The sequence below is a fragment of the Helicoverpa armigera genome, chromosome 9 (genome assembly GCF_030705265.1).
Source record: "Helicoverpa armigera isolate CAAS_96S chromosome 9, ASM3070526v1, whole genome shotgun sequence".
Taxonomy (NCBI): Eukaryota; Metazoa; Arthropoda; class Insecta; order Lepidoptera; family Noctuidae; genus Helicoverpa; species Helicoverpa armigera.
The window spans coordinates 2,564,905-2,585,259 of record NC_087128.1 but is presented as its reverse complement, the minus strand read 5'-3'; the positions used below and the strand labels follow the sequence as shown (position 1 = coordinate 2,585,259).

The window sequence follows — 20,355 nt, the reverse complement described above, 5'->3', positions numbered from 1 at the left end:
TTATTATATCATAATCGTGATTAGGAAAGCTTCTAAAATCTAACCAGGTTATGGCTGAATGCATGGATCTAAATCGGCTGACGAGGAAGATCAGGTAGATGATTTTTGACGCATTTTGAATTATATTGAAATTTTTCGCTTTGAAGAAAATTATTTTATTTTTCAACATAGAGGGGCAGAAGAAGGTATTACCAACTGAATCATTATAGTATGACGATCACTAACCCTGAGGCTGCACATCCAGCGACCTGGCCTCCCTCCTGGCGGCGCGGGTCTCGAACTCCTTGCGGCGCAGCGCCACGCTGGGCTCGAGGCGCGTGGTGCTGAGCCGCGCCAGCTCGCTGCGGGCTGTCTCCGTGCGCCGCGCGCCGCCGCCCTGCGCCGCCTCCAGCTGCCGCGTGCGGGCCGTCACTAACTGCAGCTCGCCGGGGTATCTGGAGACATCACCACATTTTGATTAACAATGATCAGGTTCAGAATCGCATAAAATAATAGTTCAAAAATCTAAAAGACGCTTTTAGCACGTCCGCCATATTGGGGAGGCCGCCATATTGGATTTGTAATGACGTTTCTTAGCTAGCATGTATTGTCATCAGAACTCTGCATTTTAATAGGACCGGGAAGTGGGTCAAATTAAGATTCCAAGATTTTCTTACATAGTTACAAGTGAAGCTAATACACTTAAGCGTATTAATAAAAAAATATTATTTCAATTTACTAGGGGTTCTAAAACTACAAATTCCGACAAAATGGGAGGACAACTCACTTGTTATCTTGATTAGCATCATCCTTAATCTCCGTCGCTCCGTTACTGACCGTCCCCACATGCGTGCTCTGAATGCTGGGCGCAGTCTCCTGTATCTTCGAGAGGGTCGACACGAACTGACTCTTATCCTGCTTCTGTCTATTCTTATCGTTTTGAGCTCCGTTCACTTCACCATAACCGCTGAAAGTGCCGCTGTCGACACTCGCTGAACATTCTTCTTTTCTTTCCTGGTTTTGTGGTGGGGGCTGAGGGGGTGGTGACGCGGCAAGGGGCGGGAAGCAGCAGGTGGGGGCCACGCGGGCTTCTGTAGCTTCTGAGGCCTGGCATAGAACTCTTTCTGCTTAATAGGAGGTGGGGCGTCTGGGGTAACCCAGCCGGTGGGCTGGCTCGGCCTTCGGAGGAAGGCCTCCTTCTGTTCGAGGCTTTTTCGTATTCGCGATAAGATTATCGAGTCGTCCAGCTCTCGCCCGGTCAGGGTTGAGTTCGAGTCGAAGGATCCGAGGCTGTCCTTGCTTTCTGTCGCCGAGGACGGCAGTGAAGTGTCTGATTCCCGTCTGCTGTGAAAACGAGAATAAGTTTGGGTATGATAATTATTGAATCTGTTATTGATAGCTAGGTGCAATGATGTCAGAAGCAAACAATCATTACAAGTCATTAACTATCTTCTATTATTTACTACTTTCATAATGATCTTACCCATCATGCATTAGATAGTGTGGCGGGGCTGGCAGACGCGTGGCGTCATACCGCGAGGGCGCCAGGGACGCCACGCTGGCGTACTCCGGGTCCTCGCGGTGCCTCGCGGGCGCCTGCGGGGCCGGCAGCGCCGCCCTGGGCCTCCGGTACGCGTCGAACAGCCGCGACTCGTGTTCTGTTACTGGCGCCGGCATGTCTAGCGGACGCTGATTTGTCTCAGGGTTGTAAGCTGCCTCGCTGAAATACTGTGACAAAAAACGAATTAGTAAAGTAACAATACAATTTAAAGTCATTAGTGCAAAAATAGTTTGCCATAATAGATGCGCAACCTTGAAATAGACATGATGTGCTGATTGAGCTATTTGTCATTTGCTCATTGCTGTTTGCAAATTCAGTTCATTTACGTCACTTAGTAATTTGCAATCAATGCAAGCATACATGCAGACTTTTGCAAATCTGATAAATGTTAAATTAGTCAAATCCTGTCTTATGTGTCGAGCTCATGTCAGTTGGACTTACCCTTTGCAACAAATCGTGGTCCCTTGGCACGACAGTGAGCCTCAGTATCCTAGGCTCCCGTTGGGCCAACTGCACGACTCTTGCGTACGGCGCCCGGGAGCGGCCGCAGGCGACCGGCTCGCCGTTGACGGCTAGCACCCGGTCACCGGCTCTCAGTCCGGCCGCAGCTGCCGGCCCGCCCGGACGCACGGACCTTACGAAGATCGTGTCCATTGGCGCACCCACCGCGCCCACCGCCAGGTGGCGCGCATCTTCGTATAGATCCTGGAACACATATGGTAATTGATTAAAGTTAGAACATCGGACAAATTATATAGCATGTCATAACATAGCACATGAACAATTGACAAGATTTCCTGTTTCATAGTTAAAACTTATGATCAAATTCTCAAGTCACAAGTAACAAGTTACCAAAATTTTGCGTGCGACGAGGAAATCTTTAGACTACGTAACGATACTTATTCAAGTGTCACAAGAACAATGTCTGATCATTGCACTATCAATGCATATCTCAATACTTCAAGTATTATCTTTTGGAATGCTGAACGATCACTTATACGATGTATTATATCTTTGAATGATGTTCACGTGTATTGTTTGTGATTGATTAGAGGCTCTATCGGGAAAACTAGCAAAGGATAAGACTGTGTTAGAAAATATTAAAGACTGCTCTTCCACTAAGTGTTTCACTTATCAAAACTTTTCCTCTAAAAGTTCATCGTCATCATATCAGTCTATTGCCGTCCACTTTTGAAAGTAGGCCTCCCCCAATGCTCGCCAACCATCTCTGTCTTGGACGGCTGGCATCTATTTACTGGCCCCACCTTCTTCAAACCGTTGGTATGTACAGAAGACAAGGCTCAAAAGAAATTGGTACATAAAGTTCAAAAATTAAATAAGAAAAAAAAACCCAAAAGGATTTACTCACACCCACCTGTAACGAGTCCGGCGGATAGACTACCAGATGTCTCAGCGTGAAGCCGAAGCCGTGCCTCGCGTCGGGCCGCTGGATGACGATGGTGCGCGGCGCTGACACGTGAGCGGCGGCGGGCGCTGGCGCGGCGGTCGGCGGCGGCAGCGCCAGTGGCGCTTGCGGGATCGGCTGGGGCTGGAGATGAGAGAATTGTTTTGTTAGCTAGAATTCTTAGTGATAAGGTTTGTTTGGAAGGGACTCAGGGGAATATGGATGAAGTCGATTAGCTTAGCAACAACTTAGAGTTTCAAAGTTGAGCATAGTGTAGATCCTGTCGAAATGTGATCACTATAACGAGGATGTCAGGCTCCGAAAGCCTTGACGAAGATCCTCAAATTGCTGTGGTAAAAGATCTCATAGAAACAAAAACTAAACACACCTAATCATACATTTACTACTTCATAAACCTCTTCAAATATTCACTACCAAAACTACCCCGAACTATCCTCAAACAAAACTTCACTTTGTGAGCGAACAACAAATCACTTATAAATTATTAACCACATAGTTACGAAGGCTAGGCCAATTTGCGCTTGTAAATAATAAAAGCACACCAACGAGGTAAGTTTTTAATCCCTTACATACTCTACAGAGGTTAAATACATAATTTAATCTCAAATTACCTACAGGTGGAATTAATGCATGCAGTTGGTATAGGTGTCATAACTGGTCTTTAGGAAGATTGCAAACGGTTCGATGACGCTAATGCCTGGCTAATTTTAAGTGATAATGATTTTTATTCAGAACTAGCTGATCCCGCGAACTTCGTATCGTTTAAACCTTCCCTGGACCTCTACAAACATTTTAAAACCAAGAAAAGCCAAATCGGTCCAGCCATTCTGGAGTTTTAGTAGGACTAACGAACAGCAATTCATTTTTATATACACATAAGAAGATTGCAGACTTGTTTTGGTTCTTAAAGCTATTGCATTTAATTTATATATAATTTATTTTTGATGAATAAATAATTTTTTAATTCTTTAATTTAAAGTTCTCAATTACGAAAAATAAATAAAAAATAAAGGGGTATTTAGAAGGGCAATCGACAAAAAATTCAAATACAAAATCGAATAACGCATTCGAAATTTAAAAATTCAAATACGGAATACCGAATGCAATATTCGCATTTCAAACCAGGCACGGCTGTCTCCCTCCTCCACCAATAGACTGCACATTTCATTGAGTTCGTTAGCGTCTGATGACATCCCACACCTTGTTACGTGCCATCTATGATAATCACGGCGAACATGATGCAAATCCCCTGAGAAACCCACAACACACTGATTATACTGTGGATTTCCTACGTAAATCATGCTTTAATATCGACCGTGTGTCCTGCCTGTCTATTTATAATCGAAATTGCGGACATTCCGCTGCCGTAGACCTGAATTGTAGATGAAGTACCACAAAGCGCAGTGAGCCTGCCACTGTTAGTAAAGCTGGTCAAACTGAATATTTTCCATTTTAGTGCTTCAATAAATTAAATAGTTGTGACGTAAAGTACGTGTGTCGCTGTGACTCAGTGTAAGAAGCCCCGCGGTGCATCGCGTGTCGTGTTACTCAGATTATAGAGGATCGTATGCCATAGATTGGAACCTGATTGCAGTGCCTTCCGGATTTATCCAGTTTAATTAACTTACAGAAAGAGGTGTTACATAGGCGATTATCACACTGCCCCGCATGATGCAGCGTAGTGCGTGGATGCGTTTTTTTCAATTGTATGGAAATATCTCCGTTTGTATGGAAAACACGCATAGTCCAACACACTGAAAATGCATCCACGCGCGTTCATGCGGATCACGCACATACATGCGGAGAAACACGCACCCCCGCGCGTAGGTGCGGGGCGAGACGCAAGGTATGGCACATGAATCCCGCAGTGACGCGCGTTATTTTGAATGGGCGTGACGTGTATATTTGAAAATGGAACTCGATGAGAGCCGCTGTGCGTGAATTTACAAAACGCACCTATGCGCGTGAGTGCGTGAAAAACCCGCACGATGATGCAGATCTGCACTCCCGCAAGAACGCGCGTAGGTGCGTCGACACGCAAGATGCAGCGTGATGCGGGGCAGTGTGAAGATCACCATAGTAGCCATATGAATTAAGTAGGTTGTCAGCTGTAGGAGTTGCTAATTTTATAAATGGTGGTATCTAACTGTATATTTGTTGATTACCTTTTCACGACTAAACTTCTAAATTATCTTGGTGGAAATGTGGCACAGATCTTAAGCACGACCCGGATGACAACAACTGAGCAAAATTTTACTTGAAATGGTGTTTAATATTTTAAAAACACCGTCTTATAATACAAGTAAAATTAATAATTAAAAATAGTGGAAATAAAGTTATAGTTGCAGCCTTTTTATCGTGCCACTGCTGGGTCCTTCTCCATGTGAGAGGAGGCCAGTGAAAATAAAGAGCCTACATTAATTTCTTATTTAAATGTAACGTCTTTAAAGTGTGACGAACAGCAAGAAGCCCTTCAGTATAATATTTCCAACAAGGGGGAACCGTTGTCGCTTGACCGGATTGGGGTCAACTCTTCCGGATTTATAGGGCTTGTGCCGTCCAATCTGCATGTTTATTCAGCCACTAATCATGGTTGAACATGGTTGGGGTAACCACAGGCGATGTTTCTATGATAAGAAGGTTGTTGGAAGAATAGCTAGGTAATAAAGTATGTAATTTTAATGCCGTTTTAAAATTTCCTTTGAACTATTACAAGTAAACATCGTGATAAGGTGTATGTGTACCCTTAAAATGAAGCTTGTCGGTCTATAGAAATCTGTTGGAAATCTCTCTCAATATCACCAACATCAATCTAGGGATTCAATTGAAACTAATCAAAAACATCATTATCCATTTACATATAAACTTCGACGATAAACTTACGAAGCAAATTATAAATTTCACTCAGTTTTATCGTCAACATTTTCGAGAAAGTTACATCAAAAGTACTATAATTTTATCGATATGTTGACAACGGCCCTTGAACTTTGACAAAAGAGGTTGCATCCTATTGGTGGTCATGTCATACAGCCGTGACTGCTGTCATTAATCACAGCTCGACAGAAGCCAGTATATGGCAGACTATTAGCCGATTATGAGAGGTAGGGCTGGGATAATCGTCCTATTGATTGGTAGTAAGTTATATATTGTTCTTCTTTATTTTAAAGCTTCAAGTTGGATTTCGACCAGGACTACGAATAACTTCCCTGTCCCATGGGTCATATGTGATACATACCGAATGTTTAACTATTGGGTCTGCAACGTGAACAGTCAAGTGGTGAAATATTTAATAATTTTATGTAAGAATTAACGAAATAAACTATTTTAGTTTTATTTTACACTTCGATAGAGATTGCATTTGGGTTTAACATATCTGCTCTTTCCTACATTGGAAGAGGAAAATCCGCATCGAAAAGGTTCATCAAAGAAATCAAGCCAAGTCACACTCTTAATTAACTTAATGAGAAACTTATAATTACTTATCAAAGACGCAAATAAACTGTTACGTAACTTTAATTTATTCATAGTTTATCCATTAGATAACTAACAAATAAAATGACGATGTAAATGTGAAAGTAACATACTATGCAGAACTATAAAACGTTTAGATTTGATCACAAGGGAGCCTTTCTACATGAATTTGCAATAATTATGTAAAATACTAGATAATTATGTTAAGTAATGTTACTGTGGATAGCGTAATGTTAGGATACAGTTGAATGCTAAACAACCTCTAAGTATTTACTAACAGACGCTCGTTGATGTACTTTTCTTACTAGATGTTTGGTTGTAAGTGTAATAAGGCTTAATGCACAGTAATGCTACAATTATAGTTCATTAAGTAATTTTATTGACGATTATTTTCAAATCGATAGTAAATAAAGGCGTGAGATTTCTAATCAGAATCTACTTTATTGAACTAAATTATTAATATGGTCTTTCTAAACACGGCAATTACGATTATTCCAGGTAATTTTGAAAACTACAAATGATCAATATAAAATCCGCTTTCCTTATATAGGTACAACCTCTGTACTAATAACTCTACTAAGTAAGTACTCTTTTAATTTCTCCACTAGCGACAGCCCTAGTCCTTTTCATAAAAATTAATCGCGTAATATTGTGCGGTGTAAATATTTACGATTAGAGACTGTCCGGTATTTATAGTCTAGCCAGCAGAGAGTGCACTGGGCTATGAATGCACCTCACAGTTGCTATCAATTCAATAATGACGTAAGTTTCCTTCATTGAGGATGTACATAAGTCCTTTTTATTCTGTCTGCAATGTTCGCTAACCACCGGAACCACTTTCCATGCAGCGTAAACTTTTCAGTATTATTAAGATGATTTACCTTCGCATACTCAAAGATTAAAGTAAACGTTTGTAGTGTAAAGTGTAGGCTATATTTAGATAGACAGTTTATAAACACTTTCTAGCTTTTGGATTTGTTTGATTTGAATAGAAAGGTGGAAATCCGGAGATGTTTTCAGAATCAATTGATAAAATTACATGTTTTGAAACGAATGTCAGATATTGATGAAATGTGCTACTATTAAGTACTAGGTTTATTTATAACTTTAAGGAAAAACAGTAGATAAAATTCAATGAAAAAATCACAGCTATTTTCCAACCCTGTCGTAAATCTACATCAAAGTGCCAAATTAAGCGTAAAACGACTCCCAAGATAAATATACCTTTAATGTTATTTTTGGACAAAATAACAAGTTGTTTTCGCGTCTATTTAGCTGAGTTTGGTACAAAATAATTGGCAAACTGGAGCTGACTGAAAATTTAATGTTGCTTTCAGCGAGACGTCGAGACGTTTTCAGACGTCATCAATTTTATGATAAGATGCTGGTTTCAGATTGTTTGTGAGCTTGTCGGAACATTTTAAGGTAAATGGGACAGATAAATTGAAGGAATGTGAGTTTAACTGATAAAAAAACATCTTACTGCAATTTAGTAGAAGTATGTACTTGCAACTACTGTGTACTAATGTGACCTTCGTATTATATAGAGCCATTTGCCTGACCTGACCGTTCACACACGCAAAAATAATAATAGTACCTGCTATCCGCCACTCATTGGACAAATTATTATAATTGTTATATTTGTGCACTTCATAATTGGCGTAATATTTGGTATGATGATTTAATGTAATGTACTGTCAGGTGTGACTACCTAATCATCATCCTCCGATCCATCCGACGATCTATCAAGTTGAAAATCACATGTGCACTAAAAGCTATTATTCTCGGAGAAAAGTGGTCAGCTAACATTGACGGAGACAGATTGACGACCAACTGGTGTGTTACTCTATTACAGGGGATGTGAGAGAAAACCTTCGTAGAATTACGTGGAGCTTGTTTAGAGACTCTATACTACATTATGACTCATTGTATTTACGTAAACCTATTTACAAACAGTTTTCAGAATGTCAAGTACAAGTCTAAAACTAGAACAACGAATAATGATGCTAAAAGTATACCAACTGATATAGAATTTGGAATAAAACAGACGAAAAACATAAAATTAAAATGTTAGCCGACTTACTTAATTACTTGATTAGCCGATTACCACAAAAACGAGCACTTGTTTTATTCACACTCACTTTCATATGTTCTAGATCTAGAAAACTACTGTGGCATTAAACTCAAACAGAATATGGCTCAATAAAAATGACTAATTTGTAATCAACGTAGTATTGCGGAAAATATAACCACGTTCATGAAATCTGAGTCATATTTAATATGCAACCATAAACGGACGGCGCTAATTTGAAAGTACTCGATGTCAACAATCCAGATACAACACCGGCCGACGTTAAACACTTTATTGACGTATTTAATTAATTTAATTATGTAAAAAATGAGGTAACTGTCAAGTCTCACGATACACTTCCTTTTATTGATAACTTTATTTTAATAAATCATTTATTTAAAACATTTCATGGCTAATTATTTACTGGAACTAAAGGGCTTAAAACAAAAGTGAATGGAAGCTGTTATGTAGGACGGGTATCTGATTCATAATGCACAATTTGCATAAGTATATGCAGACCTCAGAATGTGCTGAGACAGGATTAATATAAAATATCAATGAAATCTGCTTAAAGTGTCCGTTGTGCCATAAATCAAAAGGAATTACTGAGCTGTGTAGTTTCTGTGATATGATTCTAGAAGGAATGCTTAATGGACAGGCCTTTGTCGAAGGAAGATTTAAACGCTTTATGTAAGACAGCAAAACCTGTTAATAAATGAATGTCAGAAAAACAGAACAAATTATTTGCACTAAATTGAGCCGACTGCAATACGAGTCAGCCATAATGTGTAATCTTTTAAAACAATGTCTGTTGTAAAACTTTGTAATGCATTTAGAACAATTATGATATCTAGTCAGTTTCCTAAGGTTCCCAACCTAAAAATGTTAATTGAAATAACACTTTTTGAAGTAATCATACAGGACAATGTAAATCTGCGAAATAACACAATGAAGTTAATTTCAACACAGATTCTCATCAGCAATTTAATAGCCCATTACATACACCACTAATTAAAGTGTTACAATAAGTAATAAAACTAATTGATAAACATAAACTGTGGGCTGCGAATAGATCAATATTTATAAATAAATAACCGCGCAATCGATTTCATTCATCAGTTTATTTCAACGCTTACGTAACAAAGTCCTCAATGAAATTTTAATATTAAAAGCTTATACGAACCAATTAACGATCAAAGTAAATCAGGGCAAAACCGTGAGGTCAGTCAGGCCCTATTAGCGGAGACGGGTTGAGCGGTTCCATTCGAAAGTATTGGTAATTAAGGAAGGCCGCGATAAACAATGTAGCGATGGATTTTCTGAAGGCTGCGGACTAACTCGAGCCTTATAAGGCTTGCTCAGATGGGTGGGCGATGGCGACACGCTGGCTGTTGAAACATAATGCCAGCCAAATTGTCGTAGGTATTGTTACTAACGGTCTGACGTGGTCTAAGGTACTCGTACTACGGTTGAATAACGAACCTGCCTGTCTGTTATTACAAGTTAGTTATTATTTAGTACTAATATTTGTGTCAGTGTTGTCTATCACGTTGGCTTTGGTTTCGTCAGTTCCATTAATCATTTTGCTTTCATTTTGTTATTATTATTATTTTCCTGTTCATTGATTACCTGGTCCTTTTCATTTGTTTACACTGTTTTTAATGTAAAACAATTGCTAGTTCTGATGTTAGGTACTTCATGTTTCTTTACCTCAAGCTTAGTTCTTGTTTCTTTTAGAGCCTTATCTTCATGGTTTAACATGAATTCCTTTATTTACACCAACTCCTTCATGGTTAATTGTAATGCTCTACTTTTATTTTTTATGTTGTCTCTAGTTATTGTTGTCGCGGAGTATTTTGTTTAAATGTCACGTTTTGCACCATTTAGCTAATCAGGAGACGTGACATTTTCATGTCTTACTTCGCTTCACAAGTGGGCTACAATACAGAGCTTAATTATTTGACCTTTTACAGTTAGGTAGTGCTTGATGAGACCAAATTCTGCTTTGCAATTGCCAATTAGGATACTAATGAAGATGTTAATACGATAACTATTATTATCGATTATTCCATTGTAACTTCTGCAGTCCGTTTTGCTTGTTTATCCAATTTTCTATATACGGAACTATATTTCTATATATATTTTCTATTTTCGGTGTGTTCTATGTACTTTCAACATATGAATGCGTTTTTATCTCCCTTACCAAATGATTCAGAGCGTACAAGGCTACCTCAAAATTCATTAGCACTCCATGTCCAATTAAAGGAACTAAATGTTTCCTAGACATTGAAATGTTGTTCATTTCCCTGTGTTAAATCAATCGAGCTAGTCTTAGTGATTATGCCATTGCAGTTTATTGATTAGAGGGTAGAACGATAAAGAGTCGTCGACATGGCTGCTAGTGCTAACATAGCTTCGGAACATAAATTTAATGTTAGTTAATTCTTGGTGCATTCATTTGCAACTTGATCTAGTGCAGTCAGCACGAGCCACGAGACTTTTAAGATTAACATAATATAATAATAGTTAAAGTATGTTTGTTTTAAAGGCAAATATTATTCAGACCATGTCGTGAATCTGCAGCGGTCATGGTGCATCATTCATTCATCATCATGGTGCAGATTTCTTTAAAAACTAATTTATCCCTTTTTGCTTTAATTAGCAACTGCACGCTACAGTAAGCTCAAAAATCAACAAAGCATTAAACCCGTTCCATAATTGATGCAGCAACATTTCACTAACTACCAAGCCACACCATATAATTACGAAGGTATTACTCGCTTGAAAAACCAATAATCTGCCGCAATCAACGGCGAACTTTCGATTTCAGCCAATCACGTGCAGCGATCGCATTTTACTCTCACCTGATTGGGCGATTAAGTACCTCTGTTATTGGTTTTAGGTACCATCAAGTCATTATGGAGGAAAACTTTGATTGGACTAAGACAATGTACCGTAGATTAAAACTTGAAAGCGATAGTTATTTTGATTTTTCTTTGCAGGAAAAAGTAATTATTTTCTTGCTTGCCATTGATTACATTATTTCTTGTTTTTGTTTCAACAGGGAGAATTATGTGTTGCACAGGCACCACCATTATCCTCAGAGGTGTAGATTACCTGAGCATTGCGCACACTGCCCTCAAACCCTACAATTACGTAGGATATGCATTTTACCACATCAACATCACATAAAGCCATTGCATTAGCCCGTGGATATCACGTGACGCAAGCGAATCAGCGAGACCGCAATTTCACGGCGTGAGCAAATTATCCGTAATACCCGGCCAGTTTGAATAATGACCGTATACACGCGTGCTACGGGATGTTTGCTCAGACCACCTCGTTTGGACGAGAAACTAAATTGTGGTGCGTGAGGTAATATTACACTTTCAAGGATGACAATTTTGCGCGTATGCGTATGTAGGTACGCCCTAACTAAATGATAGTTGACGTGAAGGTTTCTATTTTATAGCATGTGATTTTGTTAATTAAGAAGCGGTTTAGCATCTTGTTTATTAAAGTGGAACACTAAGTTCAACAACAGAGCAGCTTTAAAAACTGAATTCATTTCAAATGCCAAAAAGAAAAGCTCATCACCTCATTTCTAAATATCGCTCATCGAAAAGACATAACTGCACTAACCAGAGAAGGCGTAAACTGCTGACAAGCCGATTAAATTCTCATCAACTGTGAAATTACACAGCAAGACAAACACAGTTTGCAAACGGGCGTTTAATAGTAAACTTTCGTTTTCGTTGATTACCACGACACCAGAAGCCGGTAATGTCCGATTGGTGTGACTACTACTCATTATGAACAATGCCTGTCAACGGTTAATGAAGGAAAAATCTTTATAAACTTCCAGCAGCTAATGCTAGGGTTGTGTGCTGCGTGCTGATCGCCTGATAAAGTACAGGAAACATTAAATGTAATCAATCAATCTGGCTTTTAGGGCACGTTTTCAAAGTTTTCACCTTGGAAAGTTATTTTCCAAGTCAATATGTCTTTCTTCTTACTCTATTTTCGAATGTACAAAAGCAAATATAATTATCATCAACCATTTTGCTTCTTAACATTAGAAGGATTAAAACTATTGAATAACCAAACGCAACTGACACAAGGAAAACTGAAAGCGTTGCGAAAAAACTGACATATTACGAATTGCGACTTCACGACTTCTTTGTTACAACATCTAAAGATTAAATAAGTAAGGATTAAGCCAGAAGCTTTATAATGCGTTCTTTAACTTCCATATCGAGATCAAGGGATTAAGATATATCATACAGTCTTAAGAAGTTATGTATTTCGACCAGTGCCGGAGTTTCGTCACTGGTGTCAATCATAGTGATTTATGGTCTTCTGACAGCTGATACACTTTCTAGAGCTCTGTTCTATCTTGCTGGAGGACATTTTGTGTATCAAAAGACGTTGTTATACAATTTCTTGAAGCCTTTTGTTCTGTAGATATAATAAATGAGATTAGGTTGTTGTGAAGGCTTTGATTTGGTCCAGCCGCACTATAAAGGTACTACTTATTCAAGTTACCTATATAAACAAAATAGAAAAGAAATCTAACATTCTTTGTCAATTTGGCTGGTTTTAAGTTTGCTCATTCATTGATTGCAAAACTATCGAATCAACAGCTTTTACTCAAACAACCAACTTATACGCAAAAGTTGTCCCTATAAACGGTAATTGAAACTACTACATTTGAGTACACTCCATAAAGCTTAATGAGAAGAAATTGACCACATTAACAACTAACATCTCGAAGATAGTCTAATCATTATAAACGATGTTATATCTATAGACTGGGATCATTTAAGTGGAGCTGCTGTATCGCGTTATAAATTTCCGTGCAGTATTAATGAAGGGGCATCAATTAGGCGGCATGGCACAGGTCCTGAACATGATGGAGTCGCAGATAGCTCCGTGTGTGATAAACTGCTGCCATGACTCCACTTCTTGCTTCGTTAAGATTTAGGTATTTGCGAGTGAGGGCTGTCGACTGGATGTGAAATCGATTTTAGCCTTGGGAATTCTCTAGCTAGACTATTTGTGGTTTAGGATCAGTTGTTGCGATGCTTTCTTGTTTTACTATAGTCCTGTAAAAGTTTTAGACACACGAGTAAACATCAACCTAAATACAATAAATGACCTTCGAAAAGCATAAAAATCAGAGGACCAAGAATAGACCGAGATGAAAGCGACTCCGTTCACCGTCAAACATATCAAAGTGATCAGTCTGTCAGTTTTCCAACTATTTCTCATCTAGAACTTTATTTTATGATTTCGTAAAAGCAACCCTACGACTTCCCGGCAATGAATCACGCGTCTCGTCGGGGGAGTCGCGGTCGGTGGAAGCGACTGCGTTCACGGCGCGGGCGCAATGCTGCGCCGATTACGAAAATAGAACGAGTTGACACACATAAATAATATTAGCGTGATCGTAAATAACAAGAGCTTCGGTAAACGTCTAAATCCTCTGCGTGAGTGACGTAGAACCGTGAAACTGCGATAGTGTTGCCAGGTAATGTATTAGTGTTACACTGTGAAATATTCTTACACTACTTTATGATTTATGTATTTTGCGAGCAGATGAGAGATTGATAATTTTACGATGTGTTTATAGCCTGAGTGTTTGTAATATATCTTCTAAGGCGTAATTATTACTTCAATATTGATCAAAGTTTTTAGGTTCTTTGTGATGGCTAATAAAGTAAAAATAAAAGAATTTGGGCAAGTCAAATATTCAAAACGAGCGTGACAAGACGATTTTACCTCACGAATGTAGTGAAACGGAACTCATTCGGCATAGCCACTTGGAATCAATACCGTGGTCGTAAAAGTTCTCGAAATACCGCACCGGCCGAGTCACGGAACTATTCGGACCATTTGCTTGCCAATTGTTACGAGAATATGAGTTATGTGAGTATTTGTGACGTGCTGTCGTTGGACTGAAGAGTTCTATCGAATCAACTGGGATATTATATGCAGGCTATAAGGAACTTTTAATACAGGCTTTTCTAAAGAAGTATCTATCTCCAAAATGCATGTGTTTTGCTGGAGCTGGAAACTACATTATAGGTCCTTCATATATAGCATACAATAGGTACTGATGAAGGAACAGAAAGTGTGACCCGTAATGGAATGTAGCAGGAGGTTACACGGGAAGACAATACGGATATCTTGCGATCAAACCACAAACAAACTAGACTACGACTGATTCCTCATAGGAAAACCAATAAACAATTTCCTAGACGAAGGAAATGGAATACGCATCCTCAATCCCATTAGTCACTCGTGATTATTCTACTAACAAAACAGTTGAATTATGTTTATAGACACAGACTTCAAAGTTTATACCTATTGGTCCCAAAATTGGAGCAAAACCTATAATTATCGAAGTAATTATGAATGAATTTGTGTCCTTACGTGACCGTAGACGGAAAATGGCTGCCATGGTTGATATATACTGACCTGAAACAAGGAAAACGAAATATTTAATCAATTAAGCAAACAATGGTGACGACGCAACAGTAAACCAAATTAATGAGGTTAGTCATGAAAACGTGAAGGTGACGGTTGACGCCATAGCGGCTGCAACAATTGCAATTCCTGTGTTTTCAATCTTACTAAGAAAGAGAAACCAAAATACACTGACACTTTTAGTTAACCATGTAGGTACGTATGAGTTATGATGATTTAGAAAACAATGCAATTAAATAACATAAGTAGAAGAGCTGTGTGAAGAAATTACACCTTTTTTTTATAACTTCAAAAATCATCAAATGACCCCTCCCGCTGTGGGTTAGCAACGGTGAGGGAGTGTCAGACTCTTAGTGACTAAAAACCGTCGTGTTCCGTCGTAGGCCTTCTATGTACCAGGGCCGCAGTAACTCTTTCGAACAATCCCACAGCAAGAAATTACAGCTTGCTTTTATTTTTTGCCATTATTGGTCACGTATAAACTACATTCAGTCCCTATCCAAAATCTATTCATAAACCAAATGTCCTAATTTAAGAGGCATATTTCCCAAAGCTTAGATTGGCTTACGAAAGGGCACTGCGTCTGCCTCAGGCTTAAAGGTATCGTTGATTGGACCAGCTATAAGCTTACATGGTAATTTATTGCCGTACAATCCATTCTCTTAAATAAAGCAAGAATTAGGCCTACTTGATTAACCACTGACCTTTGAGGTAGCTGAGTTTATAATGTAGGAGCCTAATCAATATCGCCTTGGTCGTGTTGGGATGCCGTTACATCGGAATTTAAGAGGGAATTCGCGGCAAATAACGCATCTATTACTGCGGTACACCATTTTTGGATTATATAGTAAACTACGTTTTACCAGCGATTTCACCAGCGTTCTGAGGGATTTTCTAGACGTAACCACATAAAAAGAAGTAGCTTATAGCCTTACTCGATAAATAGGCTTTCTAACAATGAAAGAATTCAAAATCCGAAAAGTAGTTACTTCTTAGATTAGCGCTTTCAATCACACAAACTAACAATCAAAATCTTTATAATATTAGTAAGTACAGATTTATATTAACAGTTGTACCTGAGTTATTTTAGATTTTGTACTAGTTTACTTAGTGTTGTTAAGTTATAAACCGGCATTTGTTTCACCACATTTCTTCAAATTCTGATCTTAATTCGTAAAACAAAACTGAAATGACAAACACTGCAAATTCTTGGAAAAATCTCGTCACATTGCAACATAGCCAGAAATACCTATAGGTAGGTACTTACTACAAGTAAGTAAAGTCAATACTAAGAAATTGACAAAGTCGGTCACTAAGCTTACCTCTGAGTAGGCAATGTTACCCTACTTTGGGAACAGATGCAAATGTTTTGCATCCTTTACAAGGGAACCCACTTAGTGTTCGCTTTGCACTGAACTTCGTGTATTGGACCTTTAAACTTTGCTGTTTGCTGTAAATAGTTAACTGAAGGGTACTAAGCATGTTAATGAAGAAGCTTTCTTGGTTTTCAATGATAGACAGTGATTTAAAAGATAGTTGTAAGAAGTAGATGAATAAGGGGGCAAAGTTGGTTCATGTAGTGTAGCTTAATATTAATACACAATTAAAATCAGATAACTAGGTACTTAGAAACAAGTCGATAGCAACATATTTCTAAGTAAAAGTATCATAAAATAAATGTTTCTCCTAGCCTTGTCAATCTCGCTAATATTTTTACGGTCTGTCGCTTCCCCAACTATGATTGACTAACAAACACACAGACTTTCTGATTTTTATAATATTTAGATATTTAGTATGTAGGCCACCAATGACGTACAGCCGCGTAAATGTCACTCAACATTGTCTGTCATGCTGTCATAAAAATGACATAAATAAAAACGTCAAACTAATTCTTTGAGTAACAGACACTAGAGATTTTTTATTTTTATCCATTGCAAGGTCAACAGTGAGTCAGAATAAGCTTTTTAGCACAGGTTACCTGAGAGTACGCATTATGTTTATTTAACTTATTCTTTAACTGATAATGAAAAAGTTTTGCTGTCAGCGTGTCAAACCGAATGCTCCTGGCTGAATTGATATTGATTTCAATCACGCGCCTTTTTAATCTGTGGCTTGTTCCAAATTTAACGTTCAATTTTTTTTTTATAATAAAAAAATATTTTATAGATTTTGTATGAAAAGAAAATTAGAAAGTTAGACTTCAATATAATTAATTTATCCTATTTATATAAAATAAACCAGCTACTACTAGGTAAATCCTTTAATAACAAAGTAACAAACTCATATCCCTGTTTACGACTACACCAATGACATTTAACAACATAGTATCGGATAAATTGGAAAATACTACCAAGAGTGACCCGTTACCTCAATTTACGTGCTTAGTTATTGAACAACCATTTTAGGGTTCAAACGTCACCTAAATTCCGTATTTGAGGTGACTACGTTAATTGGCTAGCTGCTTTATGTCTTATCATGAAGTTTTGTACGTACTTTACTGCTGCCATGAAACTCTATGTCACTATTCCATAAATCCTCATATAAACCTCGATAAAAGTAGATATGAGTAGACTTTAGTTTGAAGATCTGTCATTTTAAATCAATCTACCTAGGTACATAACTGCTCAGTTCTAGAATACGACTACAACTCGACTTAATCAAGTCAACGCTAATTTTGTAGTTAACTTTAAATTGAAACCCACGACCACTAACGGTGTTCTATTCTCAACATTTGCTAACACTTCCTATTTCAAAACTCAACCGTCAAATTCCTTAAAAACATTGAATTTCCTACTTTCACAGGATACGACATCCCACGAGGGGCAATCATGCAATCTTATCATCAAGTGTTGTTCGCCATCATTTCTTACTATGAGAGAAGCTTAATAAATTAATGTGTGTGTATTAATGTCAAATGACCCGTTGGCTGGAATGCGGAATGGCACTGCGCAATTGATATTATCCACTTAGCAGCTACTGTTGAACTGCTTGTAGTTTGGCGTAAGTGTGAAGATGAAATATGGTAGCTTGAAAGGTCAAAGATATTAACGATACAAGATGCTTTTTAAATGTCGACTGTATTGATGATGGGAGTAAGTTTGGTCAAATGCCAGTTTGCGGTCCGATCGTTGTAGTTTAACGCGTACCTACTCATATTTCAAATATCTATGCTCTCAATAGTAGCTAAGCTGTTATTAGATACCGTAAAAATAGGTCGACATTCAGAACCATATAAATGGGACATATTAACTCTTTAACAAAAAGCTTTACAAGATTATTTCGAAAGACAAAAGCGTGTAATTTATGAAGCTTCTTACATTTACCGTCGATAAACTTCCTGTAAGATTGTAATCTCGATCGAAACATCTTTTAACTTGGGCCGAAGATCATGATGCGAGTGTGAACATCGTAAGTACTTACATACGTTATGTCGCAATATAATGTAGGGCTGGATGGCAGCTGACGTCCGATGTATGAAAGTCGAGTGTTCTGTACCGAATCGTGCGAAACTAATCGACATTATAGCTGTTTAGCATTGCGTATGCGTTCGAGTCACATGCACTTCGTATATTCAAGTACTTTGCTACGTGATAATGTTGTAATACTTATAAATCGATCATGTAGGACCGTCAATGGTGTAATGATTTATAAAATGATAGTAGATTATTAGGTATATGCTGACAAAGTTATTTTAAAGAATATATGTATGCAAAAGCTGAATTGTTGTTGTTTATTTTACAGCAGGGAAGTTAACAAACTTATGGTTCATGCACATATCTGTCGTAATAAAAACGACGCATTGCAAGTTAAACGACAGCAATTATCTTGAACGATGAAAAATTCGACACCAATAAGACATTACGCGACCGATGTATCTAGGGCGACAATAAATCGACGCGACACCATCCGTTGCGCAAATGTCGCACGACGGGAGAAAGTGTCGACCGATCTCCTGTAAAGGACCGTGACACAAGTGACCCTATTTCGAACGACTTTTAGAATAGAGCCCTTCGACACGTCACTCTATTGTCGAAGTGTACTACGACTTATCGTGAAAAAGTATCGTCATTTGTTTCTCTTAACATAAATCTCCCATGAATATAAATGCGGCAGTCGCATTTAAATTTTTACTATCACCGTAACTACAGTCTTTACGCCATTCGAAGTAAGATTACCTGTCTTAAATCGTAGACATAAAACACAATAAAACCTTATTTATTAAATCCAATTCCTGTACGGAGGCGAACGTGGAATGAACTAGTTTGCTCGTAATTTAGAGCTTAGAAAGCAAAACTTGTGGTGCCCTTCGGACTGCGGTTAGTAAATAACTTGGAGCGGTCATTATCCGTCTTTACTCCAGATTGTGACGTGACACTAATTCTCATTGTTGGTTTAGCTGAGATATTGTACCGGTTTGCAAGGATGAAAGTTTTGGAATAGATTAGATGTGTATTTTATGCGATTAACTGGACAAGCCCGTATGCCTATGGAAAGTTTATTACAATGGAAAGTGTAGTATCGATGATTAATGCGCATTTTGTTTGAACACCTCGATGACCAGCTAAAGACAAGTAAATAGACATTTCTTGAGCTTTAATACCGTCTTTTATTTTTTTTAAGTTTTATTTTAAAAAGAGTTCTAAAATGATTTAAATGTATCAAATAAAGCATTCATATTGACGTCAGGCAAAATAGAACTCAAGCTCAATCATTTAGTGAGTCATAATATTCACAGACAAATAAAACACTCCAAACTGAGCCGTTACTCGAGTTATCATAGACAGGGCTTCAGGAGCACATTAGTACAGGTGCGGTTTCAGTAGCCGTATATTATAATGATAGTTGTTTGAATATGCTACGTGATATATGCGTATCGTCATTATTTTACGCTTAGGGTTTTGTATGATTCTGATAGTGTATTTGTGTATGTTTTTAGCACTATGTTTCAACATATACTGTGATATAATCAGAATTTCTGTTGTTGGAATGAGATACTAAGAAAAATACTATAATTAAAATAAAACACGAAATTATTAAATAGTAGCTAAATCCGATAGGTGAATGCAATCCTCATTGCATATTATTTGGCAAGCTATTTCAGTAATTTGCGTATTAGTCATTACCAAGTCCCGTCAATATTACACATAAAATTGTCGATAAAAGCTGTGAAATACCAATATTAACACCACTTACAAAATAAACAATTATTAAAAATAGTAATCAATTTAAAGATTTCTCCAGCACTAATCGTACAATATATTTTTATCCGAAAGCCGTGTCGGTATAATCGGGGGATTTTTCGGTATTACATTTGTCGTAAAATAGTCGTAACTACAGTAAGTCGGGTTACGCCATATA

The 20,355-nt window shown here is 37.9% G+C and overlaps 1 protein-coding gene across 1 annotated transcript in view; it reads right to left on the bottom strand.

Annotated features, from left to right (window-relative positions):
• Positions 1-20,355, bottom strand: part of LOC110372685 (rho GTPase-activating protein 23) — a 288,969-nt gene that overhangs the window by 78,571 nt on the left and 190,043 nt on the right. Inside the window, 6 exon segments of the mRNA XM_049839107.2 lie at positions 226-434; positions 767-1,043; positions 1,046-1,323; positions 1,463-1,707; positions 1,982-2,245; positions 2,916-3,089. Of these exon segments, the coding sequence (XP_049695064.2) occupies positions 226-434; positions 767-1,043; positions 1,046-1,323; positions 1,463-1,707; positions 1,982-2,245; positions 2,916-3,089 (1,447 nt within the window).